General features: G+C 35.8%; 1 protein-coding gene across 6 annotated transcripts in view; it reads right to left on the bottom strand.

The window, feature by feature from the left end:
- Positions 1-361: 361 nt before the first annotated feature.
- Positions 362-19,320, bottom strand: part of LOC127843782 (uncharacterized) — a 32,956-nt gene continuing 13,997 nt past the window's right edge. The window contains exons 1-10 of one of the 6 annotated variants that reach the window (XM_052373578.1): positions 14,588-14,628; positions 12,861-12,959; positions 9,915-10,065; positions 8,734-8,812; positions 4,640-5,484; positions 3,788-3,873; positions 3,253-3,345; positions 1,828-2,099; positions 1,079-1,293; positions 362-498 (exon numbers count right to left, since the gene is read on the bottom strand). In XM_052373578.1, the coding sequence (XP_052229538.1) occupies positions 1,112-1,293; positions 1,828-2,099; positions 3,253-3,345; positions 3,788-3,873; positions 4,640-5,484; positions 8,734-8,809 (1,554 nt within the window). In that variant the 5' untranslated portion in view covers positions 8,810-8,812; positions 9,915-10,065; positions 12,861-12,959; positions 14,588-14,628 and the 3' untranslated portion in view covers positions 362-498; positions 1,079-1,111. Of the gene's footprint in view, positions 499-1,078; positions 1,294-1,827; positions 2,100-3,252; positions 3,346-3,787; positions 3,874-4,639; positions 5,485-8,733; positions 8,813-9,914; positions 10,066-12,860; positions 12,964-14,587; positions 14,758-19,320 lie in introns of those variants that run through there. The other 5 variants (XM_052373574.1, XM_052373576.1, XM_052373575.1 and 2 more) reach the window with 5 other exon arrangements.

Raw genomic sequence — 19,320 nt, 5'->3', positions numbered from 1 at the left:
AAAGCATGTACTTTAAAAAAACCAGTAATGAATATTATGGAATTTAATAAATAAATCAACCACACATCTTATATATTGGCACTAAAGGCAGTTTAATCAAAATGTTTGATTTAAAATGTTTGATTAATACATGAAAGCTTTTAGGTTTTGACCAGCACCAATTTCACTATTTTTTATGTTTAATTAAAATTCACTTGTACAAATGTGTGTTTAATTTGAATTAAAATCAATCATCTATTGACTAGCCAGCTTACAAAAACATTACATTTGGAGGAGCTTTGTTACTCAATATAATAATTATATCTCATTACCTTCAATGAACTGGTCCAGTTCATCTCTGCAATCCAGGACCATGTTGCTCACAAGGGCGGACTGCAGGAGAGGGATGTGGTCTTTTTTAAATGAGTTACACGGGAGGATGAAGCCTGCTGCCTCTCGCTGGTCGTAAATGCTGAAATACAGCTCTTGTAACTCTCTGTCTGATGAGTCATGTGTCATCTGAAATTATACGTCTTTATTATATGATCTATTTTACAAAAATCTTGACTCAGATGGACTGCTTTTAACTCATTTCAGCACAATCAAATAAATTTTCATCAAGAATTGACTACTTCAAATTGTTATCCTCTAATTATCAAATTATGTTCAGCTATATTGCTATTACTCATGCAAATAATATTTGCTATTTGGCTAGGGTGTGTGAGGTTAGTAAACTGTGTAACGAGGCCTGGAAATTCTTGTCTGAGTCTACAACTAATGATATTTTTTCTTGCATAAATATTTAACAAGTAGTAAAATGAAATGATTTACAGCTGAAATGGAATATTTTAAATAGTTTTTATTATGGACACATATTCTTAGAAGCGTGGTATTATGACTTCATTAAGAGAAAGTGACAAAACACCATGACATTAATGTCGAGAACAATGTTCTGATGTAATTTTAATGTTTTAATTGCTTACGAGTCATCCTCCATCCCCCTGTGCCAGACAGGTTTTCCCAGCATGAATGAAGGCAGTGGAATTCTCAGTCAGATATGCAAGAATCATAGGTCTTTAACACATATTATAATATTTACCTTGCAAGTGTTGCTACCATCTCTGGATTGAGGTCATTTGGATTCACACCATTGGTTCTGATGTCGAGGATCTTCTTGACCACAGCAGTCAGCAAACACAGGCAGACCTGGACCATCTTGGAGAATGGACAGAGCCACCAGCTGGCCAAGGTAGAAAAAGGTGTTTTTCTCACGCTCCACATAGTTCTTCCTGAATGTGAGGCGCCCAGGAGAACCTGAAACACCAAAAACGAATAATAAATTTGAATACAAATAAGGGCATTTACTCATCATAGTTGTCTATAATTCTGAAAATGTCCCCTTTGGTAGAACAAAATGCATCCAAGAAATAGAATTAATAACAGACCCAGTTTGATAGGGTCTGTTCATATGTGGTTATGGAGAATGCATGCCACTCACGCCCATAAGCACCGGTTTACAAGGTATTCTACATTAACAATAATGTGTACATTATTTAATCCCATATGACCAGTAAAAAACAACAAAATCAACAGGCCAAGCAATATAATTTCATTAATAATGTGACACATACTTTAATTTGTAAACGGAATTTGAGTTCAGTATTTCTTGCATTACACTTTTATGGATTTTTAACTTTTGACTTTCAATGACAGCTTGATATTTTATGCATTATTTACATGCCAACAACAAAACTGGTCTATAGGATATATACAAAGAATACTACAATAAAAATTACTTGTTCCTTTGGCAGACATTATAAGGTTCCTAATCTAGATGATAAGCTTTACCTGATGTCAGCGCTGAATGGCTGAACTGGTATACAAGGAGGGAAAAGAATTCGCGACGGAGACCACCGAGATCAACACCCGCCTCACCGATGAACTTGATCTGGAGTTTGCTGCTGAGGTCATCTTGTGAGTACCGTATGGTGCCTAGGGCGTCTTTCATGACATGGTTTCGTCTCACCTCCAGGAGCATAGGGTCTGTAATGGGACCGGTGATGCACGTACTGGCTAGTTGTTGGAGCCGTTCTCTGGCAGTATCTGTTATACGGCTAGGTCTGCAGAAACATACTTTTTACTTAAATCATATTCAAAATCTCAAATAACGTTACATTTTGATCAAAATAGCAATTTCTATTTTTACAAGGATCTGGTAAATTTCAAAATAAAACAAATCAGATATTTAATCGATTGACCATTTATGAAACTGCCCCCATCTGTTTATTAACGCTGCTATCAAATAATTGTTTCGCTATCGACTATGATTTATACTGTAAATGGGCAAAACTAGAAAGATTAACAGTGACATGGTTCCACAGATGTGTTGTAGACAGGGGATATGTAAAACTAACTTTACACACATAACAAGTAGCGGTCTTCTTATCAACAGACTGTGTAAAGTATTTCCATACTTCCGAACCGACTGGTGGAATTTTCAGACTTAAATTATAACCCTTATCACAAAATAATTGTTCTGAAGTTTTCTAACAAAAATTTATATCATTTGAGAAATTTGAGTAATTGACATATTTTAATGTCTGTTCAAACTGTTATCATAGAGACTAAATTATTATTCGCTGGTCAATTGAAACCCTCACACATTTTAATGGCTGTTCATACTGTGATCACAAAAACTTAATTATTATTCACTTAATTAACACAATTAAAGCCGTTAATTGGCACCCAATTGACAAACAACAGTTCGGGGCCTTTCCTAGTGTGTGTATATTGCATTGTGCAATCAATGCTGATACGGGCCGTGTTATCAATTTGACACGAAGAACTTCACAGCAAACACGTTAATCCCAAATTTTTTAGGGTGCCAATAAGTAAGCGGCTCGCAGGTCATTACATATTAGGGCAATAACGTTTGACCTAATTGAGAATATGCTCATATCAGTTCTGTTATTAGAATACTGACCATTCAATCGAATATTAGAATAATGGAATAATTTTGCCATCTCTAGTTTAAATTCTCGCTTGGTCTGTCCATTTGCGTAGTAGCTCAAACATGAATATAATTAATCTGCTTTCTTTTGAAATAGTGTTTATTCTATAACAAGGATATGAAAAGAAAGCAGAAGAAGCCCCATAGAAAAATCATGAATTTTAAAACAAGGTCTTTAATCAAAACACTTCATTTCAAACATAAAGATTATTTAAGATATAATGCATAATATATCATGCACATCAAAAATCATATGCTCTTACAGAATGGCTTGTGCTGTTTGAACAGCAGGGATGAACTCATTCAGAACGGCTGATGACTGATTGGCTGTCTGGTCATCAGGCTGGTCCATGTCTCTGTGAGGGAAAGGTCAATTTTTTAATACTTAAAGTATTACATGGAAGCTTGTGATGCTGATTCTTGACATAAAAGCAAAGGGTAAGATCACATGCCATCTGACCACTGTTGGTTATTAAACATTATTACCTAATGACCAATGTGTAACTAACAGTAACTGTTAAGTGCACTGTCAGGAGGCTGGTAATTGCTCGGCCAAGCTCATCAAGATATTAATTATTTATGTTACAGTGACGCAATACCACATGACTTTTGCTTCTTTCTTTGCTTCAAGTCAAATATAAAAAAATGTTCACTTCAAAATAGAAAAATATCAATATTTTACTTTTTCATAAACGTATATAGAACATACATTCTTTAAGATAAATTGTAGCTTAAGAAAAAAGGATCTTTATAAGCAAATGAGCCATTTTTCAAAACACTTTAGTATTGATCACTTACCTGGCTATGTCAAAGACAGTCTGTTGACGTCGAAAGAGAACCGTGGGTGTCCCAGCTGGCTCATATAGGGAATCACTCTGTGCATTCTGTAAAAGAAATATGTTTGTTAAGAATAGTCTATACTTAGGGTGGTATGACCTTATAGTGACGGACCAGTCTGCCCATACTTATAGGGGACCAATCCAAAACACTCAGGTCTGCTATATGTTTGTGGCTGACTGGGAGGTCACTTAAAGGTCATTAGGTCTGAAGTGGTGTATCATATTTCTAATATTATACCCCATATTATTTTTGTGCAACTTATTTGTAAATTTACAGATTTTGTATGGAGATATCAATTTTTGTTAACACATGTGCAGTGCCATCAACGACAGCTTTACTTAAACAGTGCTTGGTACTATGCTGATTTATGGCCCCCTGTTATTCATATGATTGTGCAAAGAAGGAACATATTGATGTTGTGTAAGCCATATTTTTGTTGTTGTTATACACAATCAGGCCTATTTTACACTAAATGCAAGAGATTATCAAAGCAGCATTCACAGATAATGAAGGCATTGAATCGCTTACCTAAAACAACTATCCAACAGGATCAAAGGAAGATATGAGCAAAATGCGAACAGACTTTTATGATCTGACCTAGTGACTTATATGATTGGACCTAGTGATTAATTAATTTATTTTTTAATCAAATATGACCCATTTACAAAATCAGTCTAGAATTTATTGATAAACAACCAATTTTCATTAAAATCAGGAAGTAAATGTGACCTCTTGTGTAATATTTATTATTATTACACCAGATTTTAGCTTGGCATACATTATATGGATCTGTTTGTACTTCAAACCAACCTGAATTTCTGGAACGTCAATCTGTAAATCATAGTCAATCTCAACAGCTGGTGTAGTCGTGAGGGCTGGCGTTGACAGGATGGCTGGCGTTGACATGATGGCTGGCATTGACAGGATGGCTTGCGAAGTCGTGTCGGCTGGTGTTGACGGAATGTCTGGCATAGTCGTGACAGCTGGCATTGATGGGATGTCTAGCGTAGTCATGATGGCTGGCGTTGACGGGATGGCTGGTGTAGTCCTGACTGCTGGTGTTGACAGGATGGCTGGTGTAAGCGTGACGGTTGGCATTGAGGCGGATGATGTAGGAGCAGTTATCTGGGGACCAATATGGTAGTCTGGTAGGACCCAGAGTCTCACAAAACCACACGATTTGGTATCTGCTTTCAGCTCTTGAAGGGACTTTTCCCTTGGAATCAACTCCAACTTGCATCGTGCCTGACCCACCATCAACTCAAAAGGTATAGTGTGGAGAATAGGATACAACTCAATGATCTTGTTTCTCAGGTCAGACTGTGTCCCAGTAGATGGAAGGGAGAAGGTGGTGTCTGGTCGCCTACCCAGACCTTTGGTTAACAACTCTGTCTGATTCACTGTTGCTGTTGATGTGTAGAGCGGGTGGTCGAGCGCACAGGCCTTGAACCTTACAATGGTGGATCTTCGTCTGTCACCTGTGGGTTGTCGGGGGATCGGGGCCCTCCTTGGTGGCTCGGGTGTCACAGATCTTTGAGGTCTTGCTAAGGTGAGAAGCGCAGATATCAGCTCTTGTCCATGCTGAACCAAGGTCTGACGGCTGAAGTCAGACACCTGACTCATGGCGGTACTCAGGTGTCTTCTGAACAGATCGGCTGAAATATAAATTACAAGAAATTATAGGAACAATTCCTTAATTAAACTAATATATGAACAAACACAAAGACACTTTTTTGTTTTACGGATCATTTCGGCTTAGAGGACTCACCAGGCATGTAAAATATCAAATATTATATATATTTTTTACAAACAACTTGTAGCAAGATGAGTTGCAGATAATCGGTCAGTAAGCACATTTTAACTAACTATTTTCACCGGGCGATTCTTTTCAGCTAAATTCTAAAGTGAGCAAGAGCTGTCAGAGGACAGCGCCCTTGAATATTCTAGTACTTGACAGTATAACGTAAGTCATCATGGGGAAATGTTCATATTCAATAATTTATTAGACGATCTTTAAAAAAAATGCAAAAAAAATGGGGTGTAGGGGGGGTTATGAAGGGAATATAATGTGGGGTGTGGTCAGTTATTAGACGATCTTTTAAAAATAAAAAAAAGGATAAATTTATTTTTGGGGGGGTAGGGGGGGGTTGAAACGGGGGTATAATGTGGGGTGTGGTCATTTAATAGATGATCTATCAAAAATAACAATAAAAATAAAAAATTGGGAGGAGGGGTGGGAGGAGGGGGGAGGGCAGAGCTCTGGGTTGGGGCGCGGAGTATTGTTTGGATGGGATCAATTGTGGTATTCAGGTAAGTGTTGTTTTGTATTAATAAAATCTGATCATAAATAAAGAAGTTATGGCAATGTAAGCAAAACGTTGTCTGCTCTAGTTTATAGGTTGTGGTCATGTTGGAAAACAAGTATGCAAAATATAAAAGCAATATGTCAAAAGACATAGGTAATATTTGGGTAAGTAGGCAAACTTTAACATAGATTTATCAATAATATGCATATTCTAAGTAAAAAGGGACAATAATTCTGTCAAAATGCTTGAAACAGTTGTCAGTCTTGTTTATAGGTTGGGGTCATGTTGGTTAACAAGTATGCACAATATTAAAGCAAAATGTCAATAGACATACACATTTTTGAGGTAGTACGCAAACTTTAACATTTGCACGCTAACGCCGACGCCGGGGTGAGTAGGATAGCTCCACTATATTTATTTCTTATATAATAGTCAAGCTAAAAATGTCCATAGTATCACTTTAAATACAATTTACATACCCTATTTTAATCAATTTTACTGAAAGTATGGTTTTTTATCTAATTTGGGTGAAAGTGCCTGGCCTTTTTTGAGGGATAAACAATTGTGCGAAATGCCGGATTTTGGGGAAAGAAATTGCGCGAAACGCCGGAGTTATGGGAAAATAAGGAAAGTCAATTTAACATATTTTTCTGTTTTTAAAAAAAAATCAAGGCAACAGATACAGGGATTTCAATAGACGCAGAATCCTGCGTTTTGACGCGAGCAAATTAAAAACGACTCGCTTTTGATGCAACCCTTTTTTCTGCCGTGTCAATTCATTAAAATATGTTGTGTTATGTATCATGGTATTGTTATTCAATAAAGCAGTATAACTTTTTAAGATATTGTGTAACTCTTAGAGCATCTTTTTATCTAAAAAAAATGAATAATACAGACAAAAACACAATAAACGCGCTTCAAAATTGACCCCAGCATTTTTCAATTTGACTCCTCAAAATTTCAATCCAGGGGTTATTGACTCCTGGTTTCTAAAATCTATCGAAATCCCTGAGATAATTTCATTATGCAATATTGTTCTATTTTCTACACTAGATCAGGTCAACTTATATATTTTAAGGTTAAACAAATATTTCTTTGGGGGGAGGGGAAAATGAAATCTAGGAGAAAATTTACCAGCTGAGGGGAAAAAAATCTGAGGTGAAAGGGCTGATTTTCGACGGGTTACAAAGAAGGAAAAAAACACCTGGAAAGTCACAATTTTCCGAACAGTGTCTTTGATAAATCAGCAATATTGAAAAAAAACAACTAATATAATTATGTCTTAGATATTAAAAATCTGCCAAACAAACTTCCAAGTATGAAGACATGCTCAGAAAATTTATGCTCCTACATCAACAGACTTTTTTCTAGGATTTGAGAAAATGACCTGGTGACCAAGTTTTTTGACAGCCAAGTTTTTTGACAGAACATGACCCACTTTCAAATTTAACCTACATTTCACTGAGATAAACATTCTGACTAACTTTCATATAATCAGGAAAAACATTGACAAAAATTTTCACCACAATATATTAAGCAGTATTGAAGATATAAGGAATACTTGAAAAAGTTGCGCTAAATCTGAGTGTAACTCCAACGGCACACAAGTACAGTAGCCCTTCGTATTCTCCAACTAGATAAGCTAAAATATTTACCTATTTAGTGTTTACAAAGTATTTGTACAATTTAACTTATATACCTAGTTTTACAAACATTCTGCCTTGCAGAAAGCTTACATCAAAATGCTGACACATGCACAGACAACATACAATGCACTTAATAGCCAACCTTGTTTCAGTTTCAACAAGACTGCATTTGTTTTGGCATTATTTCAGTGAGGGATAAACAATTCAACCAAAGATCATGAAGATTGAAGCAAAAATACAGCCACTATAATGTTCGCAACATTTGTCTATTATTTGACATATTGACCGAGTTATTGACCCAATGTTTGAACTTCACTTAAAAATCTTATTTTTTTACCAAATATCATAGAGATCATGGAGATTGAAGCAAAACTGTGGTCACAAGGGTCTTTACAAGGTTTTCCAATTATTTGACCTAATGACCCAAATTCAAAGTTGACCTTCAGATCACCCATATAAACATGTTGGCCAAAGATCATGTTGATTTAAGCCAAAATATGGCAACTAGAGTGTTAACAAGGTTTTTCTATTATTTGATCTAGCAACCATGTTTTTAACCCAACATGACCAAGATTCTAACTTGACCTTAAGATCATCAAAATAAACATTGTGACCAAATGTCCTGAAGATTGAAAAAATGGTCACAGAAGTATTTAAAATGTTTTTTATTTTTAGCTCTGGTTGCCATCTTGGTCATCAGATTGGATTTATTTGGACAATTTTGGTAGAGGGCCACACAAGGAAAATTCCTGTCAAGTTTGGTTTACATTGGCATAGTGGTTTTTAAAAAGATTTTTTACAATGTGGGACGGACAAACAAACAGACGGACACACAAGACAAACACTATATGCCACCGCATCGCAGATGCTGCGGCGGAATATAAAGACTGGTTAGTTAATAATCTATTTTCGTACTCAAGTCTAAAGAATTCAAATTATTTGGATTACTTACCGGCTGCTGTATCTGTTAGGACACCCCGGACTTGCTCTGTGGCGTTGTCTGTAACAGTCTGTGTAGTCTCTGACATGATCTGTAAAATACCCGGTATAATGTTAAAATATTATTTTTTCCAAATTTGAAAAATCACTTTTTTCAAACACAATAATTATTAAAAAACATATGACATCAATACAACTTCTTATGCCCATATATTTGGTGAGTTTTTGTTGTATTTCGTGATAATTATTATTTGCATAAGCCAGAGGTTAATACCACCACGCCAGGTCAATAAATATGCACAATATCTATGTGTTAGCAGTCGATATTCTCATAATTTGGTAAAAATAATAATAATAATTATGTTCAATGTTAGTTATCTCTATAACTGCCAAATCATGATTGTAGATCTATATTTTTTAAAGTGAGATTACATATTTTGAAAACATGAAATTGAAGATTACAATAAGATGTTATGTAAAAGTTCTTCTGAGGATTTTCTTTGAAAATTAGTATCTAGACATAAAATTGATTATGAATGTGCACTAAAATCTTAAAATTTTCATTTTCAAATAAATACCCAGAATTATCATAAAGATTCATTCATATGAAATGTCTATTCAAAAACCTATAAAGCATTAACCAACAGGTACACTCCCAACATGTTCATTGATTCATTGTAACGCTTCTGATTATCTAAAATTGTACAAGCTTCAAATAAAAATATGAAATTAATAAATTGTAATCATGATTTCATTTTATTTTTGGTGTCAGTTTAGTTGATAAACAAGGTAGCAAGACACTTCGACCCCTTGACACTTTGACCCCTACCCATTTTAGAAGACCCTTCGACCCCTTGACACTTCTACCCCTATGTTCAATATTTTTGTTGAAGACACATAAGACTCCTGTTTATTTTAATCAAGTCACTTGGACCCATTAATCCAAACACTACATTAGCAATTAATTTTGTACTTTTGGGCTGTGATTATTCTTTTTAAAATTCAGCAATACATGAGAAATTAGATATTTATCAACACTAAAATTTGCAATGGAAAGTTATATTAATTACTTTGTGCTACTTAGTATGTCTGTCTCGTATTAATTTATTTAACTAATCAGTACGATTAAGTCCAACAAGGTGCCAACTGTCTTTATTGGTAACAAAAACAAACATTAAATGTTTCTTAGCTTACAATCGGGTGCCGTTTGTCCGGGTTTACAATTTAATTGGGTGCCGATTGTCCGGGTCGACAAATGTACCGGGTGCCGTTTGTCCGCCTCAACAAATTTACCGGGTGCCGTTTGTCCGCCTCAACAAATTTACTGGGTGCCGTTTGTCCGCCTCTGCAAAAAAAACACTGGGTGCCGATTGTCCGGGTGCCGTTTGTCCGGATACCCTGGACAATAGCTCCAACATTATTTTAACAAGATGGACATTCCCTCCTACATTATTTTGACAATCGGACAGTAGCTCCTACATTATTTTGACAATCTGGACAATTGTTCCTATGTAATTCCTATCAGGGACATTCTTTCCTAAATTAAAGTTCAGGCATGTAGCCAGGATTTTGAAAAGGGGGGTACGAATTTTTGCCATCGACGATATTTATTGAGCAACGTAGTGGCGAAGGGGGTATGTGTGGGAGGGGATGTTTCTCGTGGTATCGGGGGCTTTGGAGGTCCTACCCCTAGACAATTGTGAAAATGAAACGTAAACTCCTGCATACTGGTCACTTTTTAACTGTATTTAGAGACGGAAGTTATAGAGCATTTTATATGAAATTGCACTTTCATTGACCATACTCATTGACTTATTGCCATGAATATTATATAAAATGTATACCCCACCACTTTTTTCAAGAACCACCTTTTTTCGATCAGTCACAGAAATATTTCTTTTTATACGGTGTTAAACCCTACACTTGTATGCGATAATATGCACACTGATGTACAGAAAGGAGATATGCACATATTTACATTTATATACATTTATCCACAATAAAATAAAACACATAACAATGAAAAGAAACACTGATGTTTATTTATACACACAGCTAGATGTGTACAAGTCAATAATGATTATTCCCCACGCATCCTAGTGCCCAAGACAAATTTGATGCCCAACACTTGGATCTAATTGTATGAACCAATTGCCGTGGCGTTAAAATACTGTGGGAGCGAATGTCCAGGTTGTCAAAATAATGTATGAGTGACTGTCCGGGTAGTCAAAATAATAAAATATTATATTGTATGAACGATTGCCGGGTTTGTAAAAATAATGTAGGAGCAACTGTCCAGATTTACAAAAAAGCATAGGAGTGAACATCCGCCGTGTCAAAATTAGCATAGGAGCGATTGTCTGTGGGAACGATTGTCTGGATACCTTTAAGCTCATCTTGTCACTGCTTGACAAGTGAGCTAAAAAAGAGGACACTGTATCGCTCACCTGAAATTCATTGTTCCAAGTTGACCTTCTAGACGGTCAACAGACCTTTTGTATCATTTGACTTAGAGACCTAGTTTTTGATAACCTATCACATTCTTTCAAACTCTACCTAGATTTCATTGAGAAGAACATTTTGACCAATTTTCATGAAGATCGGGAAGAAAATGCAACCCCTAGAGTCTTAGGTGTCGCCAACCAGTCACCTTTATAGGGCCACATAAAAATCATGAGTAAAACAATGTGCTTTACAGTTAAAAAGGAGACAAAAACAGCTAAATTTGTACAATAGTACATTATTTACAATATGTACATTACTATATGCATTTATATATATAAAATAAAAAATGCCACCCTGGAGGGTTGAAAGAAGAAGAGATTTGGAAGTATAGGCTGGAGTGAATAGGGGAATAGCCAGCAGGGGCGGTGCCCCTAGGTTGAACTAGGGGAGGTAATTGTGGGGATGGGGTCTACAACGGTTGTTTCCCCAGAACCAGAGGGAGTGCACGGTAGATGAAAAATAGTTTGAATACAATTGAAGGAAATTTAAAAAAGCCTGATATAAAATTGGTAAAAAGACCAGATATTACCTAAATGCAGGAAAAAACCCACAAAAAGCTCTTATCCAACCAATATTATTAATATATTGGAGATAACAATAGAGGAAATAGTACTGTCAAGTACCTTATCTGCTATGTAAAATAGCAATTAAACACAGAACCGAGGCAATTTGCTATTCAAAATAGAAATTTAACATAAAATGAGGAATTTGCTATGTAAAAAATAGCAATTTTAACAAGGATTAATGTAATACAATTGGTACAAAGTTTGCTATGATGTAGAAATAGCAATATAAAGAAAATGTTAATGCAGTTTGCTATATAAAATAGCAGTTTCACACAAAAATAAGGAAATTTGCTATACAAAATAGCAATTTTAACAAGATTTAATGTATTACAAGGAACACAAATTGCTATGATGGAAAAATAGCAATATTAATAAAATAATAGGGCTAAATAAGGGTTTTGCAAGGTATAAGGCCCTGCACCGTGCACTCCAGTCCAACATGGCTCTTCAAGTTTGAAGGGGAAGGGTGGGGTGTCAAAGGGGAAGAGAGGGGGTGCAATGCAGCCAACAATTCCAGGTTACTGGACAGCCTCGTCCTTTCTCATAATAAGAACTGCCATAAAATATGGTTATATTAAGACACTGAGAAATGTAGATGGTGGACGAACGTCAACCTCCAGAGTGTTAACAGGCCTTTTCTATGATTTGACATGGTGACCTAGTTTTTGACAGAATATGACCCACTTTCAAACTTGACCTACATTTAATTGAGATAAACATTCTGACAAATTTTCATGATGATCAGGGAACAACCTTGCCCACATTTCATCAGCTAAAGTAACACTAATTTTCACAGTCTCTTTTGGTCTTAAATCCACCAATTGCTGACATGAAGGAATGTCTAGGTAATCAACAGCAGGACCCGATGCTGTCAGGCTGCATACCAGCGACCAACAATTATCATAGCAATAAAAGTAAGGTTTAGCAAATTTGCCTAGACTAACTACGATGATGTAATAAAACAAAAATTATGTTACTATGCTGAAACTTTGATGAGCCCTTGAGTATGCAAATGATTTCAGCTTGCCAGCAGCATTTATAAAGAGCTAACTAACACCATCACACTTACCCCATAATAAAATTGTCAAACTGTAATGGTAAACCATTTGTTCTGTTGGTGACACAGCAAGCATTTCAAGGCACCTCTTTTCGATCAACTCATCATATCCTGTAATTAAAAAGGTAATGTATTGCTTGAAAGCTATTGATCCACAGACTGAAAAAAACTTATTGCTAGAAAACTGAGTTATCATATGTACATGCAACTAAACTATTTACAAAATAAAATTGGTCACGGTCTGTTAGTCAAATTTAATATTTTTCAGACAATATTAAACCGAAAATGTAATGACTGGGTGCTTTATTCAACAAGACTGCATTTGTTAAATGCAAAGTCACAGCAATGAGTGTTTTGGCATTGAAATATGAGTGTTTACAAGCCTTTTCTATCATTTGACTTAGTGACCTAGTGTTTGACCCCATATAACCCAGAATCAAACTTGACCTTGAGATCATCGAGGTGAACTTTTTAATACATGGATGAATTCCATTCAGAAATGTGGAATGATAACCACATATCGCCTTCCCCTAAATAATAAGACCCCCCCTCCCCCCTATACGAAAAAGAGGAGGCCGAATGAGTCTCCCGTTAAAATACAAAACCTAGCTTGTGACATATTGCTCGGACCCCTTCTGCAATATTTGATTTGCCCTCTACAATACAATATTCAATCAGAATCTCTTTTCACAATTTCATCTGCACCATCTTTATAATTATCTAGACTTTTGTTTAAAAACTTGGCATTTTGATTCCGCTCGCTGTGTATGAGGATAATGACCCCTGTTGGATATCTTATATAACCGCTTTTGACTGTCAGACTCCTTATTTGGTGCCAAGTTCTAGTACACTACTTTTATCTCATGGTATGCATATAAAATTACATATGTGTTCACTTCAAAAAGGTCATGCCCCTTACCCGAATGCCGGACAAAACACCTTCTGGACAAAAAACCATCCCATCAGTTGTATAGGGGCCGGACAAAAACCCTCCCAAGAAAAAATTTCACACAGCTAAATACACACAACACAATGGGTACCAGTTAATCTTTTAGGATTAATGAATGCACACTGTTTGAAACAATTACATTTGTCTGTGTTTAATTGACTTCACGGGAGGGCTTTTGTCCGCCCCGTTTTTTAATGGGAGGGTTTTTGTCCTACCCAGTTTTTTCATGGGAGGGTTTTTGTCCGCCCCCTATGAAAATAAAGGGAGGGTTTTTGTCCGTGAGGGGTTTTGACCGTATTCTCCCTTACCCATCTGGATCTATGTGACAGCAATATAAAACTGCTAAATGATGCATGAATGCATGAAAATGTTACATTTTAATTTAAAAACAAGAAACTGCAAAAAATTGAGTCCACATATATTATGAAGTTATGCCAACTTTTCGATCGTCACAAAAAATGTACACTTCACCAATGAAATATTAAAATGTACACTTCACCAAGGAAATATTTGCTTATTTGATTTAAACGATTTCACTATTCCCTAATAATATTTCAATTTAAATTACATTGGTGAAGTGTAATTTTTTTGGTACACATCATAAGATTGACACCCGTAAATTCATCAATTATGTGGTCTTAATTTGTTGCAGTTTCTTATGTTTCAATACAAAAGTAAGATTTTCAATCATTCATCAGTCTTCAAAATTTGCTTTGAAAAGATACATGCCAGTTGGGCCAGTTACTTAAAGAATTTTCACATGCTCAACATATTTTTTATAAGCACAAACTTGTTATGCCCCTGGATTCAATGATCCGGGGTATATTGCTTTTGGCCTGTCTGTCTGTCTGTGGAAAACTGTAATCTTGGGTTGCAATATTGAAGATAGCAACTTGATATTCGGCATGCATGTGTATCTCATGGACCGGCACATTTCGAGTGGTGAAAGATCTAGGTCATCTGTCAAGGTAAAAGACAAAAATTCTCAGGAAAACTGTAACATTGGTTAAACTTTTGCAATACCTTTTGCAATATTGAAGATAGCAACTTCTTAGCAAATCAATTTCTTGGAAGTGCTTTACCAGGCTTAGCCCCATCAACATACCTTAGAAACTGCCTATATGACATATGTTGACATTAACGAAAACGGAAGTGTATTACTTGAATGAAATAATTGATTCAGAAAGCATCAACTCGATTAATTTCTAGAGAAAACGTCAATAACAACCGAATGTGACTGAAAGGCATCAGTGAAAAATAATGATGACATGCGCAAGAAGATGCATGTTGGTAAACAAACAGAATTTCATTGTTTCACAACTTCCAGCAAGTTCGTTCACAAAATTGATAAATAATTATGCTAATAGAAAGAAAAACTTACAATTTTTTTAACAACTATCAATTGGCTTCAGTTATTTACGTGCCTAGCGGATGACAAAAGTGAATTTTTGTATGTGTCCGGCAGTAATTTTACTTGCTACAGGTGATAGGGCTTGTGCTAATTTAGCAGACTGATTCATGCATCTTGTATACATCATTTAGCAGCTAAGATAAGATAAGATAAGATTTATTTTGAGTCGGCAAGACATAAATAGACATCATAAGCCATTAAGGCTTTTGAACCGACTATATAAACATGTGTATAAATGTAACAAGTATAAAACAGCTACAATATGGAAATAAAATATAGCAAAATTAAGTTATTAGATATGATATGCATGCTACTAAGTTAATGAAATCACAGTATAACATTCTAATAGTTTTCATACTATTTAAAGAAATATCGTGCAGGAGGCCGCTGATCTTGATCTATAAGTTGATCTAAAAAATAACAAGGGCTGTTTGTAAAACATGCATGCCCCCCATATGGGCTCTCAGTTGTAGTGACAGCCATTTTGTAAATAAGTTTTTTGTCACTGTGACCTTGACCTTTGACCTAGTGACCTGAAAATCAATAGGGGTCATCTGCGAGTCATGATCAATGTACCTATGAAGTTTCATGATCCTAGCCATAAGCTTTCTTGAGTTATCATCAGGAAACCATTTTACTATTTCGGGTCACTGTGACCTTGACCTTTGACCTAGTGACCTGAAAATCAATAGGGGTCATCTGCCAGTCATGATCAATGTACCTATCAAGTTTCATGATTCTAGGCATAAGCGTTCTTGAGTTATCATCCGGAAACCATTTTACTATTTTGGGTCACTGTGACCTTGACCTTTGATCGTGTGACCTCAAAATCAATAGGGGTCATCTGTGAGTCATGATCAATGTACCAATCAAGTTTCATGATCCTAGGCATAAGCGTTCTTGAGTTATCATCCGGAAACCATTTTACTATTTCGGGTCACCGTGATCTTGACCTTTGACCTAGTGACCTGAAAATCAATAGGGGTCATCTGCTAGTCATGATCAATCTAACCTATCAAGTTTCATGATCCTAGGCATAAGCATTCTTGAATTATCATCCGGAAACAATTTTACTATTTCGGGTCACTGTGACCTTGACCTTTGACCTAGTGACCTGAAAATCAATAGGGGTCATCTGCTAGTCATGATCAATCTACCTATCAAGTTTCATGATCCTAGGCATAAGCGTTCTTGTATTATCATCCTGAAACCATTTTACAATTTCGGGTCACTGTGACCTTGACCTTTGACCTAGTGACCTCAAAATCAATAGGGGTCATCTGCAAGTCATGATCAATGTACCTATGAAGTTTCATGATCCTAGGCCTAAGCGTTCTTGAGTTATCGTCTGACAACCACCTGGTGGACGGACCGACAGACCGACCGACATGAGCAAAGCAATATACCCCCTCTTCTTCGAAGGGGGGCATAAAAAATAGCTGATATCTAAATATAGCTGTACATTTATATATTACTGTCAATTAAATCTAGCTGATACTGATACTTGTCAAAACCAATATATGCACACCTTTTTTGTTCTGATAATGTATTGTTGTGATAACCTTTGCAGAAAATAATAAAACAATTATAAAATAATTACAAAGTAGGATCATTATGCAACGTTCGTCATGATAGAAGGTCCCTATTACACATCTGACTTTACAGTACTCGAGTATACAATTTCGGATAGGGAATTTTTGAACGAAGGGGGAATTTTGTTAAATATAGCATTATTTCAATTGAAACCCACTATGACATTACCGCTAAGTAAAGGAGCCCGATATATAGAATGATTGCTCATGTTCTCTTTGACTGACATTAGTTTATTGGACTATAATTGTTAGCAAACAGTTGTTTTTCCAGAACCTATTTATATTATGGAGACCGCCATTTGTTTACAATTCCGCAGTGAAAGTTTAACAAACGGATAAGATGGAATGCGTCTTCTGATTGGCTAACACTCAAGGGTCGGTAAAAATTGTACGTCGACGTACAATTTTGTACGTCGACGTACAAAATAATGTACGTCGACGTACATATTGTACGTCGACGTACATTTCTCTTTTCATCTAGTAGGTCTTATTGACTTTTGACCCAAATGGTACGTCATAGTCCTGAGGGTAAACAACCCCATTAGTTAGTTAGAATTTCATTAGAAAATATATGGAACAAGAAATGATAATTACATCCATTAATACTTAAATTTAATTGCATTTAGTATGATTATTTTATACTGTCGGAGTACTATGAAGATGCTATATTATTATTACTAATACTACTATTCTTTTGGTGTTATTTATGTTAAAAAGAAAGAGGAAGGAAGAGAATAGCCCAATTTATATAAGTAGTGATGGTGAAAACACATATTATTATATGTGGCATCATCATTACTAGTCATTGTTAAGCAAATGCTGCAATGAGTTTATTGGAGTCTTTTAACTTTGTAATCTGCATATTAGGTGTTAATATCGAATGGAATTACTTTAATTTACATGTTATTTGAAAAGAAAAGAATTACACAGATGTGTGAAATGTTTGAAATAAACAAACTGCACTGATGTTTAATATATTTAAGGTAAATAAAAATATTAATATTATTAGGATTTTCCAGATCACAAAGTGGTCCAGCATTGCCACCATATGTTTTAGATGCATAATAAGGTCAAGAGATAGATGTAAATCTCATGTTTGGGTTATGTAATATACAAGGAAACAGAAGCAATGGGAAGGTATGAGATTTATGTTCATTAATTATTTGGAGGGGTAGAGCCTGATTTGCTAGCTCTCCTCTGTGAAAGGGGATTTGCATGTATAAATGTATTTAGATAGAAATATAACTCACAATGGTATTTGGTACTGTAATTTAATTTAATTTGTATTATGTATTGTAATTTATAAATATTAGTATGTGTGGTTTAATGCTGGACACTTGCAGACGGGGAATATAGCCGTAATGCTCTACCATAAGACCCTGTCTGTTTGGAACCTCATGAGAATTGGGCTATGAAGAAGAGACGACCCCCCAGAGTGGCGTTAAGACATTATTTAAAAGGGATATTAGTAATAACCCTTATAAAATAAGGGTAATGACTTACGTGTTGCCAAACGGTCACCTTTAAAGGGCCACATAAAAATTATAAGTAAAACAATGAACTTTACAGTTAAAAATGAGACAGAACAGATAGATTTATACATAAAAGTAGATTATTTACATTATGTACAGTGCTATATGCATTTATTTATAAAATACAAGTTGCCACCCTGGAGAGTTAAAAGAAGGAGAGATTTGGAAGTGTAGGCTGGTGTGAGTGGGGAAAAAACCAGCAGGGGCATTACCAATAGGTTGGTCTAAGGGAGGTAATCGTGGAGGTGGAGTCTACGACGGTTGCTTCCCATGGACCAGAGGGAGTGCACGGTAGATGAAAAATAGTATGAATACAATTGAAGGAAAATTAAAACAGTGTGATATAAAATTGGCAAAAAGGCCAAATAATTCCTCAATGCAGGGGAAAACCCACAAAGTGCTCTTATACAACCAATATTATTTAAATATAGGGGATAACAAGAGAGAAAAAAGTACAAAAGTACCTTATCTGCTAAATAAAATAGCGATTTAACATACAAACAAGGGCTGTTTGTAAAACATGCATGCCCCCCATATGGGCCCTCCGTTGTAGTGACAGCCATTGTGTGAATATGTTTTTTGTTACTGTGACCTTGACCTTTGACCTAGTGACCTGAAAATCAATAGGGGTCATCTGCGGGTCACAATCAATGTACCTATGAAGTGTCATGATCCTAGGCAAAAGCGTTCTTGAGTTATTATCCGAAAATCATTTTACTATTTCGGGTCATCGTGACCTTGACCTTTGACCTGGTGACCTCAAAATCAATAGAGGTCATCTGCAAGTCATGATCAATCTACCGATGAAGTTTCATGATCCTAGGCATATGCGTTCTTGAGATATCATCCAAAAACCATTTTACTATTTCGGGTCACCGTGACCTTCACCTTTGACCTAGTGACCTCAAAATCAATAGGGGTCATCTGCGAGTCATGATCAATCTACCCATGAAGTTTCATGATCCTAGGCGTATGTGTTCTTGAGTTA

This window comes from Dreissena polymorpha, chromosome 9 (assembly GCF_020536995.1).
Source record: "Dreissena polymorpha isolate Duluth1 chromosome 9, UMN_Dpol_1.0, whole genome shotgun sequence".
NCBI lineage: Eukaryota > Metazoa > Mollusca > Bivalvia > Myida > Dreissenidae > Dreissena > Dreissena polymorpha.
Note: the sequence above shows the minus strand (reverse complement) of the source record. Positions and strands in the feature narration are given on the sequence as shown.